Below are 25,058 nucleotides of genomic sequence, written 5' to 3'. Positions count from 1 at the left end.
CCCACTGAGTGAAGCTTTTTCCGCACTCACTGTATTCACAGGGTCGCTCTCCTGTTTGGATGCTCTGATGAGAGATAAGAGTTGATCTCTGAGTGAAGCTTTTCCTGCACTCACAGCATTCATAGGGTCGGCGCTCCCATGTGGCTCCTCTGATGCTTAGTAAGGTATGAGCTGCGAGTGAAGCTTTTCCCGCACTCACTGCATTCATAGGGGCTCTCTCCTGTGTGTATTCGCTGATGTCTAATAAGGGCTGACATATGATTGAAGCTTTTCCCACACTCACTGGTATTGAGCCAAGGGTGTGGCATGACAAACATGATTGTAAATGGACACTTGCAATGAATTTGTTGTTATTGCTAATGCTAATTTTTGTAACTAATGTGTTGCTATGGCCAAGAACTGTAACAATGTACAATGTGCCTAATCTTTTGGAAAATCCCTTAAACATGTTGAAAGGAATACATGAAAACACACTTTATGTTAAAGGGCCTTGCTATACTGATGTTTCACAGTTAATGCATGTAAACAGTGTTGGAACTTTTCACAGGGGAAAATACATTCCAGACCTGATGTGCTGTATGAAAGGGGAAACTGAGGCACACTACCATATTGCTTTCATGGCTAAATGCCAAGATTCCTGTACTATGAACAACCTCAATATCTACATTGGTTTAATGTTATTTGGGTTCAAAACATTGGCCAGAACTGGTATGGATAAAGTAGCTATTTTCTTTAGCTCTTGGCAAGATCACATGAAACATACAGGAACCATGCTGCAAAAGCTAACCAAGTTATACCTTGAGTTTGTAAAGAGATTCATTCATGTTATTGAACATGACTTTGATAAACCATTTCGGTTATACACTGATACGGCCTCTAGCCCAACACTAGCTGTAGTGAGACAGATCCAAGGAAAGGGGGCTCTTGGGATGCAGTCAGCGATGTTTTGTCATCCCTTCCTGCATCAATTTTGCGTTGGGGGTGTGACGTTATTGATATAAATGGGGACCATATAGAACATGGGTTGCAACCAAGGTCCTGTAGTGGCTCCAAATCCTAAGTAAAGGGGGTCATATAAGGTGTCTAAGACCAGGTTCTGGGTTGCTGATTATAATTATGCTGTCTATATGTCTGTATCATTTTTAGTTGAAGTTATGAATGTTGGCTCTATGCTGTCTGTATTTCAAGTTTCTGCTGTGCTTCTGGGGGAAGCCTCCCAGACAAGCTGGTGTTAGCTCTGCCTAGCCTGTTTGATGGCCCATTAAGGACCGTCAGCTACACAATGGACCCATGGAGAGAAGGCAGACACGCCTTGTGACTCAGCAAAGTATGCAGGGACTGGCCCATGTGACTCCAGGCTCCATTTTGCTGTAAATTTCCACAGTGAAGACAAAGAGATTCTTACACCTGGAAAAGTCTATAAAAGGCTGATGCTTCATCTCCATCTTGTCTTCAATCCTGCTTCTGACCTCTGGAGGAACTTTGCTAAAAACTGAAGCTCTACACCAGGGACTGAGGACCCATCCCAGCGGGGGATGCATTCCAGAGACTTAAACTAAACCTGCAGTTTACTCCAGCACTGCTGCAAGCCTGAACTAAGAACTTTGCCATTACTGTATGTAATTGATTCCATTTAACCAATTCTACCTCTCATCTCTACCTTTTTCCCTTTGTAAATAAACCTTTAGATTTTAGATTCTAAAGGATTGGCAACAGCGTGATTTGTGGGTAAGATCTGATGTGCATATTGACCTGGGTCTGGGGCTTGGTCCTTTGGGATTGAGAGAACCTTTTTCTTTTATCGGGGTGTTGGTTTTCATAACCATTCATCCCCAGGGCGAGTGCACTGGTGGTGATGCTGGGAGACTGGAGTGTCTAAGGAAATTGCTTGTGTGACTTGTGGTAAGCCAGTGGGGTGAGACCAAAGTCCTTTTTGTCTGGCTGGTTTGGTTTGCCTTAGAGGTGGAAAAACCCCAGCCTAGGGCTGTAACTGCCCTGTTTGAGCAATTGGTCCTGATTTGGCACTCTCAGTTGGGTCCCACCAGAATCGCTCCGTCACACACCTACTAGCCAGAGGCTGATACAACCCCATGTAGGGAACCGAACACCCTCTCCACTGCCAGCAGCTGGATGTGAGGGGCTGGGACATCTTCCCTTTACCTTCCTACATCTTTCCATGTCACACTAGCCTCTGGCTAACAGGTTAAGGGTTCAGCACTGGAAGTCTGGTCAGTTTTCCCCACTCTGCCCAGGGGGTTGATTTCTCTATTTCCTGTTTCAAAATTAGGGAATTTTCTCCCCCAACATCCAAGCGTTTGTTCTGAGGATCTAGGCCCACGTTAAACAAGTCCCAGCAGCTTTGTCACACTCTGTCCCCCTCCCTTTCTTCACCCAGGGTATTCCCTGCCCCCTCCAGACCTAAGTCTCCAGAAGTTGCCACCTCTTCAGTATTTACTGCCCCTCTCCCTCCAGCAGGAACCCAGCAGCAACCCCCCAATAACCCCTACCTGAGCTGGCTCCACAGCAGCCATTTCTCTTCCCTGTCCCATGGGAGGATGGGATGAGCTGGAGCGAGACGTGGGTGTCATTCTGCAGCCTGGCAGGGTGAGAAGGGCAGTTGTGAAATGAACTAAAGCCAGTTCTGAAACCCCCACATCTCACTTCCCTCAGGCTCTTTCCCTGCAGACAGAGATTGTAGATTCTGCCATGCTGGGAACATGCTCAGTCCCCATAATGCAGCACAGACCTTGCCCCTGTCCTCCACCCCACCCCCCTCTACCCCAGGACTAAACCCACCAAGACATTTTCAAACCCTCCCAGCAACAGAGTCTGAACCAAACCCTGGAAAAGACCAGACCCAAAGGAGCCCCTTTGGGGGATTCCCCCTGCACTGCCCCCCAGGGCAGCACACTCCTGCAGCAGGGGGAACAGGGAGAGTCAGGGGCTGGTTTTTCCTCTCTCTGCTCTTCACCTTGTTCACAGGAAAAGTGACCCTGTGCAGGGATGCTGCAGTGAGCGTGCCTGGGGGGGTCAGAGATCTGAGAACCTGCCCTCCCCACGTTATTTCTCCTGATGCCCTCCTCTTTCCTAGCACCCTACCCCCTGGTTGGGAGACATGATCACCATCCCATTCTTGGGGGCTTTCTCTCTCCGTGGCCCTGCCTTGCACATGCGGGGAAGTGGGCACTAGTCAGGGAGACATGCTTTGCCCACACACGTTACTGGACACAGCAGAGAGCTGGTGGGAGCGGGTCAGACTCGCTGATAGAAGGATCCTTCTGGCCTTAGTGATGCAGCAGCTCTGGGCTCCCGGACACCCGGGGGGCAGAGATGGGGGGAGGGGTACTGTGCAGAGACAGGGACCTGCCCAGCTCCAAGGGCTCAGTCACCTGCAGTCTCAGCTCGGAAGTTGCCGTCAGCAGAGTCCGGGGCGGTTTCTAACCGGAGAAGCCCCTCCGGCTGGGCCCGGAGGGGTTAATGCCGGGCTCCCCTCAACACAGACCCCGCTGGGGAAGCAGCAGCTGCTCAGCTCCCGATGGAGGCAGCAGCGTCTGGTCTCTCAGAAGCTGCCCGGGGGCTGATGCTCCCGGTTCTTTGTTCTCCCGGCTCCTGCATCCTTCCTCCCGGCGCCCCCCGCTGCCCAAGCCCCTTCCCGTGCCCTGCAAACCTCCCGCCCGGGCTGCAGCGGCTGGCACAGCCGGGGGCTCCTTGGTCTGATGGCTCAGCAGCACCAGCCCCTGCTTTTCTCCTGGTGAGACCCAGCCCCTCTCCTGCCCCCCTCCGGGTTGAGGCGGGTCCCCGCTTCCCCGCGTGTCCCAACCCCCCTGCGAGGGGCCCCGGGCGGAGCGGAGCAGCCCCTGCTGCGGGGCCGGGGCGACGGAGCCCGGGAGCGGCTGGGCTGGAAGCTGCAGGAGGGTCTCGGAGCGCGGCTCGGCTGCAGAGCTCGGAGCCCAGGCTGGGCCCGGGAGCGAGGGGAGGGGGAGGAAATCTGGGGTGTCAGAGCCAGGCGGGGGTCGCGGGGATCTGTGGTGTCAGAGCCAGGCGGGGAACTGTGGTGTCAGAGCCAGGCAGGGGGCTGTAGAGCTGCTGGGAGTTTGGGGGTGCGGGGGGCAGGGGCGGCTCTAGGCACCAGCGGGCCAAGCGCCCGCTTGGGGCGGCATCCTGGGGAGGGCGGCATTTGGCCCCGGTGGAGCTCCCGCCGGCATGACTGCGGCAGGTCCGCTCGTCCCGGGCTCCGGTGGACCTGCCGCAGGCATGCCGGCGGGAGCTCCACCGGAGCCAAATGCCGCCCTCCCCAGGATGCCGGAGCCGCGGGAAGAGGGGACCCGCCGCGGGACTGGGGAAGGGCGGCGCAGCGCTCCGCGCTGCTTGGGGCAGCGTGATTTGTAGAGCCGCCCCTGGCGGGGGGGTCAGGGCTGGGGGCTGTTTGGGGGCGGTTATTACGGGGGGGTCACAAGCCCTCCCAGTTCTGCCGCTTTATTAACGCGCGCCCCGGCACCGGGGGCGGGTCTGAGCGGCACCGGCGGGGCGCGGGGGCGGGGCGGGGGCCTCAGCGGGGGAAAGGATGAGCGGTGGGGGAGGGTCAAGCGGGCCCCGGGGCAGGCTGGGAGATGTAGTTCCTGACTCTCCCGGGAGCGGAAGTGACGTTAATTGGGGGAGGAGCCGGGCTGCGAACGCGCTCAGGGCGCTGCCGCTCTGCCTGGCTCGTGCGGGGCCGGTAGAGCCTCTGTGGCAGAGCCGGAGAAGAGTTTTGTGTCTGCCAGCTCTGGGCATGCGCAGATCGGGGTGGGAGGGGGAGTCCCGCATGCGCAGAGGTTGCGCTCACCCGCAGCTGCTCCCTGGCGCTGCGGGGGGCGGGGCTGAGCAGCGTGGTCTGTGCCGGGGAGACCTATTAACCCCCCTGTGCCCGGCCCGGGCCCTGCTCCCGCTGGAGCCACCCTGGGTTCTGCCCCCGCTGCGGAGCTGCAGCCTCCAGGTACCGAGCCGAGCCGAGCCGGGCGGGGTGGGGCGGTGACTCTGCCCCAGTGTCCGGGGGGGACGCGGCATCTCGCAGCGCCGGGATCTGCTCCCTGGGGCCGCGCCCGCGGGCGGTCCTGCCCCACTGGGGTCCCGGCGTGGGGCGGCCGGGGGGAGTGAGAGCGGGCGGGGGGTCCCGCCGGGCGCCCGGGGTTCGGGGCGGGTGGCACGTGTCTGGGCCGCCCGGCCCTGGGCGGGGTGGGGGCGGGGAGACGAGCCGGTGACCCCCGAGGAGCGGGGAGAGGAAGGGGGCTGAGATCCTCGGATTTACCGCTGCCCCTCCCGTGGGGACCCTCCCGTCCCCTCAGTCCTGCCCCCTTTCTATCTAGAGAGCAACGAGCAACATCCAGGGTGACTCCCCTTCTCCCAAATCCCTGAGAAGTGCCCTGTTCCCCTCCCCCGATTGTGCCCCATTTTCTCTCCGTTTCACTAGTGTCCAGCTCTCACTGTGGCTGGTGGGGGCTCTGGGGCGTATCTGGGGTCCCTGGCTAGGGACTCTGGGGACTGGGTGCTAGGGAATATCTGGCAGGACCCTGACTGGGGTTATGGGGGTGTCTGGGGCCCCTGGCTATGGGGTCTGGGTATTGGGGGTGCCTGGGGGCTGCTACTAACCATGATCCTGCTCCCTGATCAGTTTGTGCCAGAATCCTGGCTCCAAGCACTGCCAGGCAGTGCCCAGCCAGGGCCACTCACCATGATAACTTTCTATCCACTTATCAAACACTGTGAGATGAAATCACAGATTTTGCTTTTCTCCCCTTTTGAAAACTACAGGAACTTCCAGTCCCGTAGGGAATATTCATAATCCACGCCCCCCCCCCCGCCGCCGCCCCGGTCCTTGTCCTAGATCTGGTGGGTGAGGGAGGTGGGAAGGGGGTCAGCACTGCCACACAATGGTCTCTTCCACAGCATTCTGGACTCATTCTTTCTGAAATCTGGTTTCATTGAGAACATTGTTAATCCAGAGTCACTGTAAGGGGTGGGGGGGGGGGGAAGGAGTGACTCCAGATGAACACTGGGGCAAATGACATTAACAATTCTCCCTGTGAGGAGGGGCTCTCATTAGCTGGTCTCCCCAGAGAGCTAAAGGAGGGAAGCTGCTTAAATGCTCTGTCCCTCTCTGCTCAGGATATTGGGGTTCAGGTTTCTCTGTCAGATACCAAGGTCTCCATTGTGATCTGGGAGACAAGGCTTAGCAGCTGCTGCTCTCCCAGTGGGGGGGTTCTGTGCTGGGAAGTGACCTTTTAAATAAAGCTGCTTCTCTGCCCTGCCCACTTGATGACTTTCTCCAGCCCTGGGGCAGACCTGAGCCCTGTTTGTACAAAATTGTGAGCCACAGACTCCAGGTAACTGAAAGAAGTCAAGGAAAAATGCTGTAGGCTGGCATTAAAATGGCTCTACACAAACAGCTGTGCCCCCTTCCCCTCCTCCAGTCATTTCTCCTGCCATTAGCAAGTGCAGGAGCAAATCCAGCCATGGGGAGCAACCAACCAAGGAATGGGACTTTCCTACCAGATGGGCAGGGAGAGAGGACAGGGAAAAGGAGATAGAGGAGAAAGTGAGACTGAAAGGGGCTGTGGGAGAGAAGAGTTTGGAGAGAGATTTCCAGATCTCTAATCTGCCCAGACAGATGTATTACTGCACCCTGGGTGGAGTCACTTTCCTGTGGACAAGATGAGGATCAGACCGAGGAAAACCCAGTTCCTGACTCCATATCCCTCCTTCTGGGGTGTGGCTCCCATGGGGTCAGTGGCTAAGGGAATCGTCGAAAGTGACTCCTTTGGTTCGGCTTTTTTCAGGATGTGGGGAGGGAGAAGGGAGATTAAAAATGTGTCTGTGGCCTTAGCCTTTTAGGAGGGGCCAGGTCTACGTTGTAATAAACAGATTGCGCATTTTCCTGGCATGGCAGAATCTAGGATGTCTGTCTGCAGGGAAAGGGCCTGGGGGAATCATGATGTGAAATTAACTGAAGCCTGTTCTGAAACCTCCACCACTGCCCTTCTCACCCAGACAGGCTTAGGGAAGCTTTCCTACCAAGGAGCTCTCCCTGGACCCTGCTAGAGGCTCCATCTCCTGTATCTGTCGGTGGCTAGTAGGGGTGTGATGCATGTGCTGGGGGAGACAAGGGGCTCTCTCTTCATCCCCTCACCCTGGTGTTTCCTGGATGCTCTGAGCAGGGTTGGGGTGGGACTCTGTTGACTGAGCCACCCAGCACTTCCATTTGCGAACAGGGGCTGCTAACGGAGTTTCAAGGGAGTTTGGAAGGGGAGTGGGAAGGGAGCGGGGGTCCCTTGTCGGTCCTATCTGTTCCCCGTAGTCTCCTTAAAACCTATAATCCAAACCACATTTCAAAACCTCTTTGTTAAACCACCCTTCCATTAACTAGGAGACAATGCAGGCAGAAGCCCAGCAGCAGAGTGGGGGCTATCCAGTTTATTGCACTGAGTGTAGCATGTATGATTACCTGCCCTGTGGGCGGGTGGCGTATGTGTGCAGTTGGTGCAAGGAGCTCCTGGCCCTCAGAGACCATGTATGGACTTTGGAGGCCAGGGTGGCGAAACTGGGGGAACTAAGAGAGGCAAAGAGGTATGTTGATGAGGCTTTCCGGGACACTGTAGAATTGTCCCACCTCCGCTTAGACAGCCCCTGCGCTGTTGAGGAGGAAGAAAGGCCTAGGGAAGCAGAGCAGTCAATGGGAGCAGAGGGAAACCTTCCCATAGTTGGGACCCTCCTTCCAGATGGTGCTGGGGTTTTAAAACTAGGTGATGGGGGAAAGCCGACTGCTACAGAAGAGCATGTGGATCAGACTCAGACTTCTCTTAGGGGAGAGTCTGATGATAGAGAATCTCAGGTTATAGTCAGGAGCAGAGGACGGAAGAGGATAATGTAAGGGCCAGATCAGATGATAAACAGTCACATAAAAAAGAATCTGGCACATCAGAAAAGGGCAGACAAATAAACAGGGACAACTTTTTAAAGTGCTTGTACATAAATGCTAGAAGTCTAAATAATAAGATGGATGAACTAGAGTGCCTTGTGATAAAGGAGGATATTGATATAATAGGCATCACAGAAACCTGGTGGACTGAGAGCAATCAATGGGACACTATCATTCTGGGGTACAAAATATATCGGAAGGACAGAACAGGTCGTGCAGGGGGAGGAGTGGCACTATATGTGAAAGAAAATGTAGATTCAAATGAAGTAAAAATCTTAAGCGAATCCACATGTTCCATAGAATCTCTATGGATAGAAATGTCATGCTCTATTAAAATATAACATTAGGGATCTATTATCGACCCTGACCAGGACAGTAATAGTGACGATGAAATGCTAAGGGAAATTAGAGAGGCTATCAAAATTAAGAACCCAATAATAGTGGGGGATTTCAATTATCCCCATATTGACTGGGAACATTTCACTTCAGGACGAAATGCAGAGATAAAATTTCTCGATACTTTAAATGACTGCTTCATGGAGCAGCTGGTACGGGAACCCACAAGGGGAGAGGCAACTCTAGATTTAATCCTGAGTGGAGCGCAGGAGCTGGTCCAAGAGGTAAATATAGCAGGACCGCTTGGAAATAGTGACCATAATACAATAGCATTCAACATCCCTGTGGTGGGAAGAACATCTCAACAGCGTAAAACTGTGGCATTTAATTTCAAAGGGGAACTATACAAAAATGAGGGATTAGTTAAACAAAAATTAAAAGGTGCAGGGATTTCACTTTAGTCACTGTAAGTTGCGTGGGCCCTTTTTAAAGACACCATAATAGAGGCCCAACTTCAATGTTATACCCCAAATTAAGAAACACAGTAAAAGAACTAAAAAAGAGCCACCGTGGCTTAACAAACATGTAAAAGAAGCAGTGAGAGATAATAAGACTTCCTTTAAAAAGTGGAAGTCAAATCCTAGTGAGGCAAATAGAAAGGAGCACAAACACTGCCAACTTAAGTGCAAGAGTGTAATAAGAAAAGCCAAAGAGGAGTTTGAAGAACGGCTATCCAAAAACTCCAAAGGTAATAAAAAATGTTTTTTAAGTACATCAGAAGCAGGAAGCCTGCTAAACAACCAGTGAGGCCCCTTGACGATCAAAATACAAAAGGAGCACTTAAAGACGATAAAGTCATTGCAGAGAAACTAAATGGATTCTTTGCTTCAGTCTTCACAGCTGAGGATGTTAGGGAGATTCCCAAACCTGAGCCGGCTTTTGTAGGTGACAAATCTGAGGAAGTGTCACAGATTGAAGTGTCACTAGAGGAGGTTTTGGAATTAATTGATAAACCCAACATTAACAAGTCACCGGGACCAGATGGCATTCACCCAAGAGTTCTGAAAGAACTCAGATGTGAAGTTGCAGAACTATTAACTAAGGTTTGTAACCTGACCTTTAAATCGGCTTCAGTACCCAATGACTGGAAGTTAGCTAATGTAACGCCAATATTTAAAAAGGGCTCTAGAGGTGATCCCGGCAATTACAGACCGGTAAGTCTAACGTCAGTACCGGGCAAATTAGTCGAAACAATGGTTAAGAATAAAATTGTCAGACACATAGAAAAACAAACTGTTGAGCAATAGTCAACATGGTTTCTGTAAAGGGAAATCGTGTCTTACTAATCTATTAGAGTTCTTTGAAGGGGTCAGCAAACATGTGGACAAGGGAGATCCAGTGGACGTAGTGTACTAAGATTTCCAAAAAGCCTTTGACAAGGTCCCTCACCAAAGGCTCTTACGTAAATTAAGCTGTCATGGGATAAAAGGGAAGGTCCTTTCATGGATTGAGAACTGGTTAAAAGACAGGGAACAAAGGGTAGGAATTAATGGTAAATTCTCAGAATGGAGAGGGGTAACTAGTGGTATTCCCCAAGCGTGAGTCCTAGGACCAATCCTATTCAATTTATTCATAAATGATCTGGAGAAAGGGGTAAACAGTGAGGTGGCAAAGTTTGCAAATGATACTAAACTGCTCAAGATGGTTAAGACCAAAGCAGACTGTGAAGAACTTCAAAAAGATCTCACAAAACTAAGTGATTGGGCAACAAAATGGCAAATGAAATTTATTGTGGATAAATGTTAAGTAATGCACATTGGAAAAAATAACCCCAACTATACATACAATATGATGGGGGCCTATTTAGCTACGACGAGTCAGGAAAAAGATCTTGGAGTCATCGTGTATAGTTCTCTGAAGATGTCCACGCAGTGTGCAGAGGCGGTCAAAAAAGCAAACAGGATGTTAGGAATCATTAAAAAGGGGATAGAGAATAAGACAGAGAATATATTATTGCCCTTATATAAATCCATGGTATGCCCACATCTTGAATACTGTGTACAGATGTGGTCTCCTCACCTCAAAAAAGATATTCTAGCACTAGAAAAGGTTCAGAAAAGGGCAACTAAAATGATTAGGGGTTTGGAGAGGGTCCCATATGAGGAAAGATTAAAGAGGCTAGGTCTCTTCATCTTGGAAAAGAGGAGACTAAGGCGGGATATGATAGAGGTTTATAAAATCATGAGTGACGTTGAGAAAGTGGATAAGGAAAAGTTATTTACTTATTCCCATAATACAAGAACTGGGGGTCACCAAATGAAATTAATAGGCAGCAGGTTTAAAACAAATAAAAGGAAGTTCTTCACGCAGCGCACAGTCAACTTGTGGAACTCCTTACCTGAGGAGGTTGTGAAGGCTGGGACTATAGCAGCGTTTAAAAGGGAACTGGATAAATTCATGGTGGCTAAGTCCATAAATGGCTATTAGCCAGGATGGGTAAAGAATGGTGTCCCTAGCCTCTGATCATCAGAGGATGGAGATGGATGGCAGGAGAGAGATCACTTGATCGTTGCCTGTTAGGTTCACTCCCTCTGGGACACCTGGCATTGGCCACTGTCAGTAGACAGATACTGGGCTAGATGGAACTTTGGTCTGACCCGGTATGGCCGTTCTTATGTTCTTATTTGGCTCCTCTCCCCCACGAATAGTGGGGTTGTGAGTGGGGCATCAGGTACTGAGTGTGGGACTCTTGCTCTTTCAGGGGCCAGTGACCTTCAAGGAGGTGGCTGTGTAGAAGAGTGGGCTCTGCTGGACCCTGCTTAGGAGCCCTGTACAGCCAAGTCATGCAGAAGAACTATGAGAGCGTGACCTCGCTGGGTAAGGATTTCTGTGCCCTCGGATATTAGAAGGGTGTAACAATGCTGGTTCTGGTGGAGCCCAACTGAGAGTGCCAGTTCAGGACAAATTGCTTCAAGCAGGGCAATTACAGCCCAAGGCTGGGGTTTTTCCACCTCTAAGGCAAATCAAACCAGCCAAACAGGGAAGACTTTGGTTTTGCCCTACTGGCTAACCACAAGTCACACAAGCAATTCCCTTAGACACTCCAGTTTCCCAGTATCACCACCAGTGCCACTCGTTATGGGGACAAAGGGTTATGAAAACCAATACCCCAGAAAAAGAAAAAAGGTTCTCCTGATCCCAAAGGACCAAGCCTCAGACCCAGATCAATATACACATCAGATCTTACCCACGAATCACGCTGTTGCCAATCCTTTAGAATCTAAAAGTTTATTCATATAAAAAAGAAAAGATATAGATGAGAGCTAGAATTGGTTAAATGAAATCAATTACATACAGTAATGGCAAAGTTCTTGGTTCAGGCTTGTAGCAGTGATAGAATAAACTGCAGGTTCAAATCAAGTCTCTGGACAACATCCACAGCTGGGATGGGTCATTCAGTCCTTTGTATAGAGCTTCAATTTGTAGCAAAGTCCCTCCAGAGGTATGAAGCAGGATTGATGACAAGATGGAGGTGAGGCAGCTGCACTTTATAGTCTCTTCCAAGTGTAAGGACGCCTGTTTGTCCTTACTGTGGAAAAGTACAGCAAAATGGAGTCTGAAATCACATGGGCAAGTCCCTGCATATTTTGCTGAGTCACAAGGCGTATCTGCCTTCTCTCAATGGGTCAGTTGTATAGCTGATGGTCCTTTATGGGCCATCAAGCAGGCTAGGCAGAGCTGACACCAGCTTGTCTGGGATGTTGTCCAAAAGCATAGCATAAGTTTGAGATACAGACAGTATAGAGCCAGTATTCATAACTTTAAATACAAAAATGATACATGCATACAGACAGCATAATTATAACCAGCAAACCATAACCTGGTCTTAGACACCTCATTTGTCCCCCTTTATATAAGATTTGGTGCCACTACAGGACCTTGGCTGCAACAATGATCTATACGGTCCCAGTTCTTGTCAATAACGTCAAAAAGGGGGAAAATGAAGAGATAAGGTTCATGCCAGTCTCACAATGCCACCTCTACTCTGCCCTGTTTCTGCATCACCCCATCATGCCACTGACGCATATAATACCACTCTACCCTCTCCTCCTACAGAACTCTTTGGGAACAGAGTACAGGAGCAGTATCGCAGTGTCCAATATCTCCTGTTTGCTGAAAAAACTGGGGGTTAGGTTCAGCATAACCAACAGAAGGTTCCTACCCCCCAGCCTTCTCTTAAACCCTGAGCCTTCTTCACCCAAACCAGAATGTGCTTGGGGTGTAACAAGCAGGCTGCTGGAGTCAGAGCTGCTGGTCCACGGTTATCTGTCACACAGACATTTGGGGCGTCCTTGAATGCTGGCTGAGGGTATCCAGACAGGGGAGCTCCAGCAGCAGAACGTTGAATCTCACCCAGGATTAGAGATAACACAACTCCTCACTGCTCTGGATTGCACCCCAGCATGTGAAAATGGCCTTGGTTGGTAGTGAACCTTCCTGAGACAAGGAGAGTCTTGCTCCTCCATCACCATGTGTAATAGCTACAAGCTCTCGTCTCTTCTGGCTCTTTGGACCTACTCTTTAAGTCACAGGACCTGATTCTTATTTTCCACATTCTGCCTTTCCAGACTAATTAGAGTCTGTTGCTCCTGAATTATAGCTTCTAATTTCCCAGTATTCTCCACACTCAGGGATTTTCATACTCCCTCCTGTTACACTGGACTCACTAGATTCCCTAGTACATAAATTCAGCCACACTGGGTCAGATCAAAGGTCTATCTAGCCCAGTATCCTGTCTTCTGATAGTGGCCAAAGCCAGGTGTCCCAGAGGGAATGAACAGAACAGGCAATCCACAAGTGATCCATCACCTGTCATCCATTCCCAGGTTCTGGCAATCAGTGGCTCGGGACATCATCCCTGCCCATCCTGGCAAATGGCTATTCATGGACCTATTCTCCATGAATTTATCTTGTTCTTTTTTTTGAACCCTGTTATAGCCTTGGCCTTCACAACTTCCTCTGGCAAAGAGTTCCACAGATTGACTGTCTCTTGTGTGAAGAAATATTTCCTTTGGGTTGTTTTACGTCTGCAGCCTATTACTTTCATTGGGTGACTCCCAGTTCTTGTGTTAGGAGGAGTAGGAAATAAAGCTTTATTTACTTTCTCCACAGAAGTCTTGATTTTACAGACTTCTTTCGTATTTTCTCTTCTTCGTCTCTTTTCCAAGCTGAAAAGGCCCAGTCTTTTTAATCTCTCCACATAGGGAATCTGTTCCATACCCCTAATCATTTTGGTTGCCCTTTTCTGAACCTTTTCCAATTCCAGTATATCTTTTTTTTGAGATGGGGTGACAACATCTGCACTCCGTAGTCAAGATGTGAGTGTACCATGGATTTATATAGAGGCAATATGATATTTTCTCTGTTATTTATCCCCTTCTTAATGATTCCCAACATTGTTTGCTTTTTTGACTGCCGCTGCACATTGAGTGAATGTTTTCAAAGAACTATCCACAGTGACTCCAAGATCTGTCTCTTGAGTGGAAACAGGTAATTAAGACCTTATTTTATAGTATAGTTGGGATTATGTTTTCCAATGGGCTGCAATATGTGCTATCCTGACATCTAGTACTGCTGAGATCCTGCATTCAGTAACATCCCCGCCCTTCCTGTTCCCTTTCTCCACTGAACCCCACCAGCCCATGCTTACTGTTCCCAGCTTCCCCAGGACTCATTGTCTCTGGACCTCTCTGTCAGCAAGAAGCAGTGCCAGGGAGACTTGCCTTCTGTCTAGAGTCTTTGATTTTGGGGACATGGATTTACCTTCTCTGTGTTGTAAGAGGCTGTGTCATAATGAGTGTCTGTGACATTACGCAGAGTACAATCTGGACTGTTGAACAGCTGTGTCCAATCAGTTCTCCAACCTGGGGATGCATTTTCCATTGTTTTACTGTGAGAACAGCCCCTCTTGGCCAGTAAACACAGTCTCCAGCATGTAACTCTTCCAACTACACAGTATTGAGTGCTGCTAGTCAACCATTCATGAATTACACAGGATAACACAAATTGTCATTTGCATCTTGCACTGTCCAGCATGCTACTGAACACCACAAGCGCCTATTACATTTTTTATTTCATCAGTGGAAAATGATATGCACCAGCCTTGTTATCCCAAATGGAATTTCCCCACAGACTTTAATCCAACACACTGGTGACATTCCCCTCTGGTGTTATCTGGACTGGTGATCTGCTCTGCCTCCCCAATCCTTGGCTTTGGGAGCCAGCCTTATTCTGCTGTGAAAACCCCCACTTCTGGAGTGTTCACACACAGCCTCTTGCATGTCAGCTTTTCCCAGCTACTGGCAAGCAAATGACACTGGGACCAGAGATATTGGCTAGACACAGCCCTAGGAACCACCATCTTGCAGTGTCCAGTAATGCTCACTGGACAATGCAAGATTATATAAATTTGTCAGTTTAACAAAGAAATTCATATATACCAGGCTTGTTATCCCAAGGGGAGCCTCTAACACACTTCAAACCAAACATACTGCTTCAGGTAGAACAAACAAACAGATTAGCTATAAAGAGAGATTAGGTGATTATAAATCAAAGAATAACGAATCAGATTTGGTCAAATGAAATAAAAGCAAAACGCATTCTAAACACATCTTAACACTTTCAATGTCCTTACAAACTTTGATACTTCTCACCACGGGCTGGCTGGTTACTTTTCAACCAGGCTCTCCCCTTTGATCAGCGCTTCAGTCACCTGATGGTTGGTGATGTCTGTAGATGTAGGGGGGGAAGAGAGAAAAATTGCTCATGTCTCTCCCTTTTATCATGTCCTTTCTTCCCTTGTGGCTTTGCCCCACACACCCCGCTCTGCTTCAGAGTCAGATGAGGATTCCTGAGTCTCTCCAAGCAAGGTTGAGCAATTCTCCTAGTGTGGCCTCATGCAGGTGAGTCTTTGCATTGTAGCTCCCCTGCTGGACAATGGTTGTTGCTGGGTTGACACCCCACCCGGGCATTGGTTACTTTCCTTGCTGTTGCCTCTGGGGAGCTAATATCAGGCTGATTGGTTGGTAGGGAGTGAATTATTCCTTAACTATTGGCTTATAAAGGAGGGCTGCATTTTTTTTAATTATCTGGGCGCTAAAAGTTCCCAGAAGCAGGTAAAGCCAGACCTTACACTGGAGTCTCATTTTTTTGTGGATTAAAATTGTGGGGGTGAAGCAGCACCTCGTGCTCAGGTTCTGGGATGTCTTTTTCTGCAAATAATTCAAACATTTATGTAAACAGTTTAATTTGTGAAACATGTACCCATTTCCGTTTTTATTTTTTAAATGCGGTATACCAATGGGCTAAGGCGATCCACCATGGAGTAAGGGCCTATCCATTTTGATTCTAGTGAGTGACCCCTTTTCCTCATTTTAAGGTTCCCTTTTTTAATATTTTGTAATAGTGTGGCAGCCAAAGCCATGTTATTAGCTACCAAACATTAATTTGTTTTTTTTAACAAAAGGCTGTGATTCATCATGGAATCGCAGGGCTGGGTCTGTGAGAGCCTTCGGTTTTAGCAGAGTTAAAGCGGAGTGCTGCTCTTTTCCCCATTCCCATTTTGTCTTTTTTTAAAACAATGAATGAGTTATTTTAGCATATTTATAGATGTGGTCTAAGAAAATTGACTCCTCCTAGCAGTATTCTTAAAGAGTAGGCGTTGGTAGGAGCCGGCATTTCTACGAGTGCCCTTACCTTCCTCTGAGCTACCTGTCTCCCATCTTGTCCTTTGGTTTGACTTCTTTGTGCTGCAATTTATGGGCACTTCTTTTCTTCCTTTACCAGTTAGGTAATTTACATTAACACAGACACTTTTTGGCTTGCTTTTGGATTTAAAGTCATTAGCAGCTTAGAGACTGTCTTAAAAGGGACACAATCAACTTCCACCAGAGTTTTGATTATTTTTCACTTTTAACTTCTGCTTCTAAAACACACACTGATCTGAAAAAGAAAAGCACAACCTATTGTGGCTCCCTCTGGAGCCCTAGTAGGATTTTAATTAAGTAATATGGTATGTTTTTGCATTTCTTTTACCCCTTCTACAATATACACTGCACATATTCTGGGGAAAATGCACATTCCTTCCATAGTTTAATTTGTAGAACATTAGCCGTATTAATTCTTACATAAGGTGTAACTTTCTTTATGCTCAAAGTTTTTATGTACTCTTAGCAAAGCGATAGTTTGATTACACAGAGTCACCGTAAGGCTCAGTGTGGGGCGCTTTGTGTGTGTGTATGTATATATATATATATATTTTTTTACAAAAAAAAAATCCAGTTTTTTCCCCCATTCTCCTGGTTTTAACTGCCTTGCTGCAGCCATGACTTTGGTCTTTTAAAAAGATATTGAACTTATAAAGCATTAAGGTACCTTAAGGGTTAAACGCTAAATACCAAAACAAACAACACTTGTTACCTGTATCTGGCAAAAAGTGTTTCTCTGTTTTGCAACTTTGAATGAAAGATTCAAATGGATTTTAGTGGTATTATTTAAAAACCAAACCAATTCATTTTAAACCTGCAAAACAAGAATTTTACAAACGCAAGTGTTGCTTTAGGTTTTAAACACTCCACATAGTTACACAATATATTTATACACAATTTTTTTTCGTAACCTTCCTTACACTGCTTTTAATTTTTACACAGCTGTACATAGACTACATTTGTGGGCAGTTAAGTTCCAATAGAAAACCCTTGTATTCTTTTAGCAAATTTGAAATCATTTGACTATGAACAATTTAGTCAGATTGTCTCTTTGCCTGGCTTATTTACAGACATTCCTTTGGAAAAGGGCCCAGTTTCCCTTCAGAAGGTTGCAAAGAAACCAAGAATTCTCTTTCTATAACTTTTCTTTTTTTAACTTTTTACAACATTCAACTGCTTAATTCCCTCCAGCCTCTGCAGAGGGAACTTCTCACTCTTTTAAATCACTCACTTATCTCCCCAAATGACACCTTCATCAACTCAGATTTCACCATTCCAAGTATTGTTCCAGGGATCTGAATTCCTCATGGCCTATACTTATTTTTTTTTTCTTTTGCCACCATACCTTCAGGGCTTCCAACCTGCTTTCCAATTTTTTTATTTGTTGCCTACCTGCTTGTCAGGGCCCAACCCTGCTTTCCTCGCTGAACCATCCCTTTTCATGGACACAGGCTTTGTTCCATTAGCAATTTAGCAAGGAGGGTGGGCTCCTCAACCAGCCCCCACCCCTCCTGGTCTCTTTCCTTAAACAGCAAAGAATCCTGTGGCACCTTATAGACTAACAGGATTCTTTGCTGCTTCTACAGAACCAGACTAACACGGCTACCCCTCTGATACTTTCCTTAAACATTTCTTTTAAAATTGTGAAATCATCACAATATCATTCACAAAAAAAAACTACACTGCCCAAACTCCTATATCCTTTAGAATTTAACAGAGTGTATCATAGAATCATAGAATTCAAGATCAGAAGGGACCATTATGATCATCTAGTCTGACCTCCTGCAAGATGCAGGCCACATAAGCCGATCCACCCACTCCTTAGCAAGCGACCCCTGCCCCATGCTTCGGAGGAAGGCGAAAAACCTCCAGGGCCATTGCCAATCTTCCCTGGAGGAAAATTCCTTCCCGACCCCAAATATGGCGGTCAGCTGAACCCCGAGCATGCGGGCAAGACTCTCCAGCCAAACCCTCTGGAAAAGGTTATATCATACCATTGACCCATTGTACTATTTACCAGTGTGGCACTTAATTGACCTATTGACTAAGCCCGTTATCCTATCATACCATCCCCTCCATAAACTTATCTAGCTTAATCTTAAAGTCATGGAGGTCCTTACTTCCACTGTTTCCCTCGGTAGGCTGTTCCAGTATTGCACTCCCCTGATGGTTAGAAACCTTCGTCTAATTTCAAGCCTGAATTTCCTGACTGACAGTTTATATCCGTTCGTCCTCGTGTCCACATTAGCACTGAGCTGAAATAATTCTTCTCCTTCCCTGGTATTTATCCCTCTGATATATTTAAAGAGTGTAATCATATCTCCTCTTATCCTTCTTTTGGTTAAGGAAAACAAACCGAGCTCCTCAAGTCTCCTTTCATACGAGAGGCCTTCCATTCCTCGGATCATCCTAGTGGCCCTTCTTTGTACCCGTTCTAGTTTGAATTCATCCTTCTTAAACATGGGAGACCAAAACTGCACACAATACTCCAAATGAGGTCTCACCAACGCCTTATATAACGGGACTAGCACCTCCTTATCCCTACTAGAAATACCTCGCCTAATGCAACCCAAGACCGCATTAGCTTTTTAAACGGCCACATCACATTGCCTACTCATAGTCATCCTGCGATAAACCAGGACTCCTAGGTCCTTCTCCTCCTCCGTTACTTCCAACTGGTGCGTCCCCAGCTTATAACTAAAGTTCTTGTTAGACATCCCTAAATGCATAACCTTACACTTCTCACTATTGAATTTCATCCTGTTACTAATACTCCAGTTTACAAGGTCATCTAAATCTCCCTGGAGAATATCCCGATCCTCTTCCGAATTGACAATACCCCCCAACTTGGTGTCATCCGCAAACTTTATCAGCCCACTCCTACTCTTGGTTCCCAGGTCAGCAATAAATAGATTGAATAAAATTGGACCCAAAACCGAGCCTTGAGGAACTCCACTGGTAACCCCCCTCCAACCTGACAGTTCCCACTTCTATACTACACTCTGCAGTCTCCCTTTAACCAGCTCCTTATCCACCTCTGGATTTTCATTTCGATCCCCATCTTTTCCAATTTAACCAGTAATTCTTCATGCGGTACCGTATCAAACGCCTTACTGAAATCCAGATATATTAGATCCACCGCATTTCCCTTGTCTAAAATATCTGTTACTCTCTCAAAGAAGGAGATCAATTTGGTTTGGCACGATCTACCTTCGTAAATCCATGCTGTAATCTATCCCAGTTGCCATCGGCCTCATGCTCCGGAACCATTCTCTCTTTAAGATTTTTCCATGACTTTGCATACTACAGATGTTAGACTAACAGGCCTATAATTTCCCGGTCACTTTTTTCCCTTCTTGAATATAGGAACTACATTAGCTAATCTCCAGTCAGTCGGTACAATCCCGAATTTAGGATTTATTAAAGATTATCGCTAACGGGCTAGCAATATCCCTCGCCAATTCCCTTAATATTCTAGGATGAAGATTATCCGGGCCCCCCGATTTACTTCCGTTAAGCTGTTCAAGTTTGGCTTCTACCTCAGATACCGTAATGTCTACCCCCATATCTTCATTCCCATCGGTCCCTCTATCACTATTCCTTAGCCCTTCATTAGCCTCATTAAAGACCGAGGCAAAGTATTCGTTCAGATATTGTGCCATTCCAAGATTATCCCTAATCTCCACTCCGTTTAAAGTTTTAAGCGGTCCCACTTCTTCTTTCTTGGTTTTCTTTCTTGGTGTAGCAGCGTCGAGACTCACCACCGCGACACCTCCTGCTGGTCAGTCTGGGAATTAGCTCTCGCCAGCCATGAAGTGCCCTCTGTGTGTGGTGTCTCGCCCGTTGTCTGCTCTGCTGGTTTCGGATCCGCATTGCTCCCTGCTCAGTGGCATCTGCTTCAGGACACTGCCCTCTGGCAGTGCCCACTACTCCATTCTCACCCCCTTCTGGGGGGTGAGATAACAACAGCCCTTCGGCTTGCACTTGCCTTGGTGGCCAACCACAACCCCAAAGTCTAGCCCCTCCCCTCAGGCATGTTGCAGTCTGTCTCTGCCACACTTCTCTGCAGCCAGGTGCAGTGGAAGGGGGGGACCCAGGCCCACCTGCTAATCTGGGTCCTGACCCAGGGAAGCTCTAGCGGCAGCTTCTCTGCCCTCCTTCTCCAACTATTTTCCCTGGGCCATTTTCCCTTTGGCCCCTTGCACCTTCTTGGCCCTTCTAGTCAGGGACCACAGCCTGGCAGGTAATGGGCCAGGGCTCTCATCTGCTCCTCCAAGCCGGCCCAGCACTGCTCTGTCCAAGGTGCTTGCTTACCTTCCTACCTCAGGAGCCAGTCCTTCTCCCTTGCTAGTCAGGGAGAGACTCTCTTCTCCTTCGTTAGGCAGTCTTTATATAGGGTCCAGCTTGGCCCTTATTGGCTGCCTCTTCCTTAGCCCTGATTGGCTCTCCACAGGCCTTTGCAGATTGGCTGCTAGTCTGCGCAGCCTCTCCGGCTGTTCCAGCCCTTTCTCTCATGGAATGGGGCAGCCGCCCCAGTGCACAAAGGACGAGCTCTTTAAAAGGAGTAATCTCTTGAACAAAGTATCGTCTTTGGATTGCTTCCTTTTAAACATTTCTTACACAGGTGCTACCACTATTTGCCCACACTCCTATATCCTTCAGAGGTGGGTCTCACATAGAAAATCTGCCTGAGCATGTTTTTTTTATTAATTTATTTTACCTTTTATAACTTTTCCATGCCCATGCGCATGCTGGGACTTATAAAACAGAAAAGTGTCTACCCACTAAAAAGAATTCTGCCTGACAGAGGAGGATGGGGAAACGCTAAGCCCCCTACCTTTGGGCTCGATCCTGCTACGACCAAGGGTATATTCACCTATGCAATTTTCTCTCGACAGACAGGTAGGAGCGAGGACTCTAACCCTCCCCCTTATGGCCCAGCACTTTTAGGACTTGGGGGTCAGGTGTGGCAGGTTCGTAGACATTTTCGTGGTCCTCAGAACCTGCTCCCCAACTCTGCCCCCCAAACTCCACCCCCCCCACCTGTCAATGGCTCTGGGAGGGAATTTGGGTGGTGGGAGGAGGTCCTGGGCTCGGGCAGGGGATTGGGGTGCAGGACAGGAGACAGGTTGGGCTTTGGAAGGAGTTAGGGTGGGGGAGGGGGTCTAGGGTGCAGGCTCTGGGATGGAGTTTGGGTGCAGGAGGGGATGAGGGGTGTAAGATCTAGAGGTAGTTTGGGTGCAGGAGAGGGTGTGTGGGAAGGGGGTTGGTGTGCAGGCTCTGGGTTGGAGTTTGGATACTGGGTGCAGGCTCCAGGCTAGGGCAGAGGGTGAGGTGCAGAAGAGGGTGAGGGGTGCAGGCTCTGGGAGGGAGTTTGTGGACAGGAGGGAGTGCATAGGGAGGGTGCAGGTTCTGGAATGCAGTTTAGGTGTAGGCTCTGGGTTTGGGTAAGGGGTGGGTGTGCCGGAGGGGGTGAGGGGTGCAGGCTCTGTGACGGAGTTTGGGTTCTGTGTGCAGGCTCCAAGCTGGGACAGGGGCTGAGGGTGCAGGAGGGGATAAGGGGTGCAGGTGCTGGGACTGAATTTGGGTGCAGGCTGAGGGTGGGAGAAGGGTGGAGGGAGGGAGTGCAGGCTCTGAGAGGAAGTTTGGGGGCAAAGGGGGGGTGCAAGCTCTTGGGGGTGCAGCGGTTACCTGGGGCTCCTAGGCAGGGCAGGCCAGGAGTCTCCATGTGCTGCTACCCCCAGGCACTGCCCCCACAGCTTCCCATTGGCTGCAGGGGGACTTGGGTCAGGACAGCCCCCGCCCAGGGGATGCAGGGTGGAGCCGGCAGACACATGGCGTGAACACGGAGGAAGCTACTCAGCTCCACTGCACTACCAGTGGTGAGTGGGGGCCCCGGGCAGTTTTAAATGGCCCAAAGGATGCGTTGGGGGGACCCAGGGGCAGAAGGTGGGGCCAAGGGAGAGACCCAGCCCCAAACATTGCTGGAGCCGGGCCCTGGGCCTGGAATATTCCTGGTGCCCAGTCACCATGGGCCCATAGGACTCGCCGCCCCTGCCGAGGGTGTATATACCTAGACAGTTTGTATATATCTTATCTGTATAGTTTTCCCCCACAGACGGGTCAGAGCTAGGACTCTAATCCTCCCCCTATTGCCTGGATCTTCTACGACTGAGGCTGTGCACACCTGTGTGATTGATCATTTTATACGGTTCCTCCCTCGTACATCTGGTTCAGCGATGGCCTTCATGCTTATCTCTTAAAACACACTTTCCTCATTCACACACAATACAGACTTAATTTACACACAACATTTTGAACAGGAACATCAAATTGCAATGCAAAATAAAACAATCATGGCATTCTTTTACTTATTTTAAAAGCTAAATCTACAACAAATCGGTGACCCTCGAAGATCTGTTACTTCCTTGAAATCAGTCCAGACACAGATTGCGGCTGATGTATCTCTACCTGTTGGTCCATTAGGCCATTCCTTTCTGTTACTCAGAAAGGGTGGCTGGCAGGATATGATCAGATCATACACTAATGCATTTAATACATGCTACATTATTATTATTTATCCTTCATTCTAAATCAGATAAAACATAAAATCCTACTACTGTATTTCGGGGAAGAGTTTGGGGGAGTTCAGTTCCTGATTTTTTATTTGACCTCTCTCCAGCAATTGTTTTGGTTTGGCCTTCCCCTTTCCATCCCTGGTTGAGGTTTCTGTCTCTCTCACAGCAGGTGACGCAATGGTATGTGAGAAAGAGGAGCAGAATTCTCAGCCGGAAAATGTTGAGCAAGTGGATAAACACAGGGAATTATCACAAAGATTGGAAAGGAATGTATCCAGGAGTCATGAGCAGGGACAATCGTGTGAGATTCAGCACAGATCAGAAAGAGAGCAAGGAAACCAGCCAGGGGAGAAAGTGAGTAAATGTATTTCCTGTCAGGGAACTCAGAAAGACCTCAAGGAAACCACAACCCAGCAGGAAATCCTCAGAGGAAAGAGAAAAAATACATGCACTGAGTGTGGGAAAAACATATGTGACTACTCAGCCCTTATAAAGCGTCAGAGAATCCACACAGGAGAGAGGCCTTATGAATGCAGTGAGTGTGGGAAAAACTTTACTCACAGATCACACCTTATTACCCATCAGAGAATCCACACAGGGGAGAGACCCTATGAATGCAGTGTGTGTGGGAAAAGCTTCACTACCAGCTCAGCCCTTTCTGAACATCAGAGAATCCACACAGGGGAGAGGCCCTATGAATGCACTGAATGCTGGAAAACCTTCACGCGCAGCTCGCACCTTACTAGGCATCAGACAATCCACACAGGGGAGAGGCCCTATGAGTGCCGTGAGTGTGGGAAAAGCTTCACTACCAGCTCAGCCCTTTCTGAACATCAGAGAATCCACACAGGGGAGAGGGCCTATGAATGCCGTGAGTGTGGGAAAAGCTTAACTCACAGCTCAGGCCTTTTCTCCATCAAAGCATCCACACAGGAGAGGCCCTATGAATGTTGTGAGTGTGGGCAAACCTTCAGTCGCAGTTCACACCTTAGTAGGCATCAGAAAATCCACACAGGAGAGAGGCCTTATGAATGCCGTGAGTGTGGGAAAAGCTTCACTACCAGCTCAGCCCTTTCTGAACATCTGAGAATCCACACAGGGGAGAGGCCCTATGAATGCCATGAGTGTGGGAAAAGCTTCACTATCAGCTCAGCCCTTTCTGAACATCAGAGAATCCACACAGTGGAGAAGCCCTATGAATGCAGTGAGTGTGGGAAAACCTTCAGTCGCAGCTCGTACCTTTTTCAACATCAGAGAATCCACACAGGTGAGAGGCCCTATAAATGCATTGAGTGTGGGAAAAGCTTCACTACCAGCTCAGTACTTTCTGATCATCAGAAAATTCACACCGGTGTGAGACCCTATAAATGCAGTGAGTGTGGGAAAACCTTCAATCACAGATCAACCCTTATTAGGCATCAGAGAATCCACACAGGGGAAAGGCCCTATGAATGCAGCGAGTGTGGGAAAACTTTCATACACAGTTCACACCTTATTAGGCATCAGAGAATCCACACTGGAGAGAGGCCCTATGAATGCAGTGAGTGTGGGAAACGCTTCACTACCAACTCAGCCCTTTTTCAACATCAGAGTAACCACGCAGGCGAGAGGACCTATAAATGCGGTGAGTGTGGGGAAAGCTTCACTACCAGCTTAGCCCTTTCTGAACATCAGAGAATCCACACAGGAGAGGCCCTATGAATGCAGCGAGTGTGGGAAAACCTTCTGTTGGCACTCAGCCCATGTTAGCTATCAGAGAATCTGCAAGGGAGATGAACACCATAAAAACCTCTAGGGCTATCCATACTTTTTTTCTTTAATACTTTTCCTGATTCTCACATAGTAACTTTTAAAGCTGTTTGAACTGTTTGCAGCACTGTTATCCCTCAGCTTGTCCAGATGAATGGCCCATTTTTGCCTTTTGCCATTCACCCTGTTTTGAAGTTGATCTATTTGTCCTTTCTATCAACTCCATTGTCCCATGAGTAATTCGAGTGTGCCCTTCCTATCCGGAACGAGGGAGCATCACATTTATACCATTCCTCCTATTGCAAAGTTATTGTTAAAGTCAACAATGATACAGATTGTATCATTTCCAGTTGATCTCATGTTGCTCTGGGTTGTGCTGAAGAGCAGTTATATTGGGAACTTTTCAAATTATATTTAAATGAAGAGGGGCAGGGGGAAAAGGGGTCATTTCACTCTCTGTGACACTGGAAGGGGATGGGGTGACTCAGAGATTACCTCCTTCCCCATCACTACAGAACTGATACTTTTTCTTCTGAGCCATGCAGAGTTTATCTTCATCACATTCTACCCATCCACTTCTCAAAGTGTCCTGTGAGGAACAGTTCTCAGATGTCTGTGCTTGGAGATGATGTTTTCACTTCTTTAATTCTAAACAGAGTCATTGTGACCGGAGAT

The 25,058-nt window shown here is 48.3% G+C and overlaps 1 protein-coding gene and 1 long non-coding RNA gene across 2 annotated transcripts in view; both read left to right on the top strand.

Moving 5' to 3' along the window:
- LOC120404795 (zinc finger protein 420-like) overlaps positions 1 to 24,370 on the top strand; it is a 116,020-nt gene extending 91,650 nt beyond the window's left edge. Inside the window, exon 2 of the mRNA XM_039537791.1 lies at positions 23,154 to 24,370. Coding sequence (XP_039393725.1) covers positions 23,154 to 24,335 — 1,182 coding nt within the window. The 3' untranslated portion in view covers positions 24,336 to 24,370. The remainder of the gene's footprint in view (positions 1 to 23,153) is intronic.
- On the top strand, positions 4,907 to 22,981 carry LOC120404813. Its single transcript, XR_005598194.1, has 3 exons — positions 4,907 to 4,975; positions 11,052 to 11,167; positions 22,801 to 22,981. It is a non-coding gene; the product is annotated as an uncharacterized LOC120404813 (long non-coding RNA).
- Positions 24,371 to 25,058: the final 688 nt, after the last annotated feature.

This window comes from Mauremys reevesii, linkage group 4 (genome assembly GCF_016161935.1).
Source record: "Mauremys reevesii isolate NIE-2019 linkage group 4, ASM1616193v1, whole genome shotgun sequence".
In the NCBI taxonomy this organism is placed as follows: Eukaryota; Metazoa; Chordata; order Testudines; family Geoemydidae; genus Mauremys; species Mauremys reevesii.
Note: the sequence above shows the minus strand (reverse complement) of the source record. Positions and strands in the feature narration are given on the sequence as shown.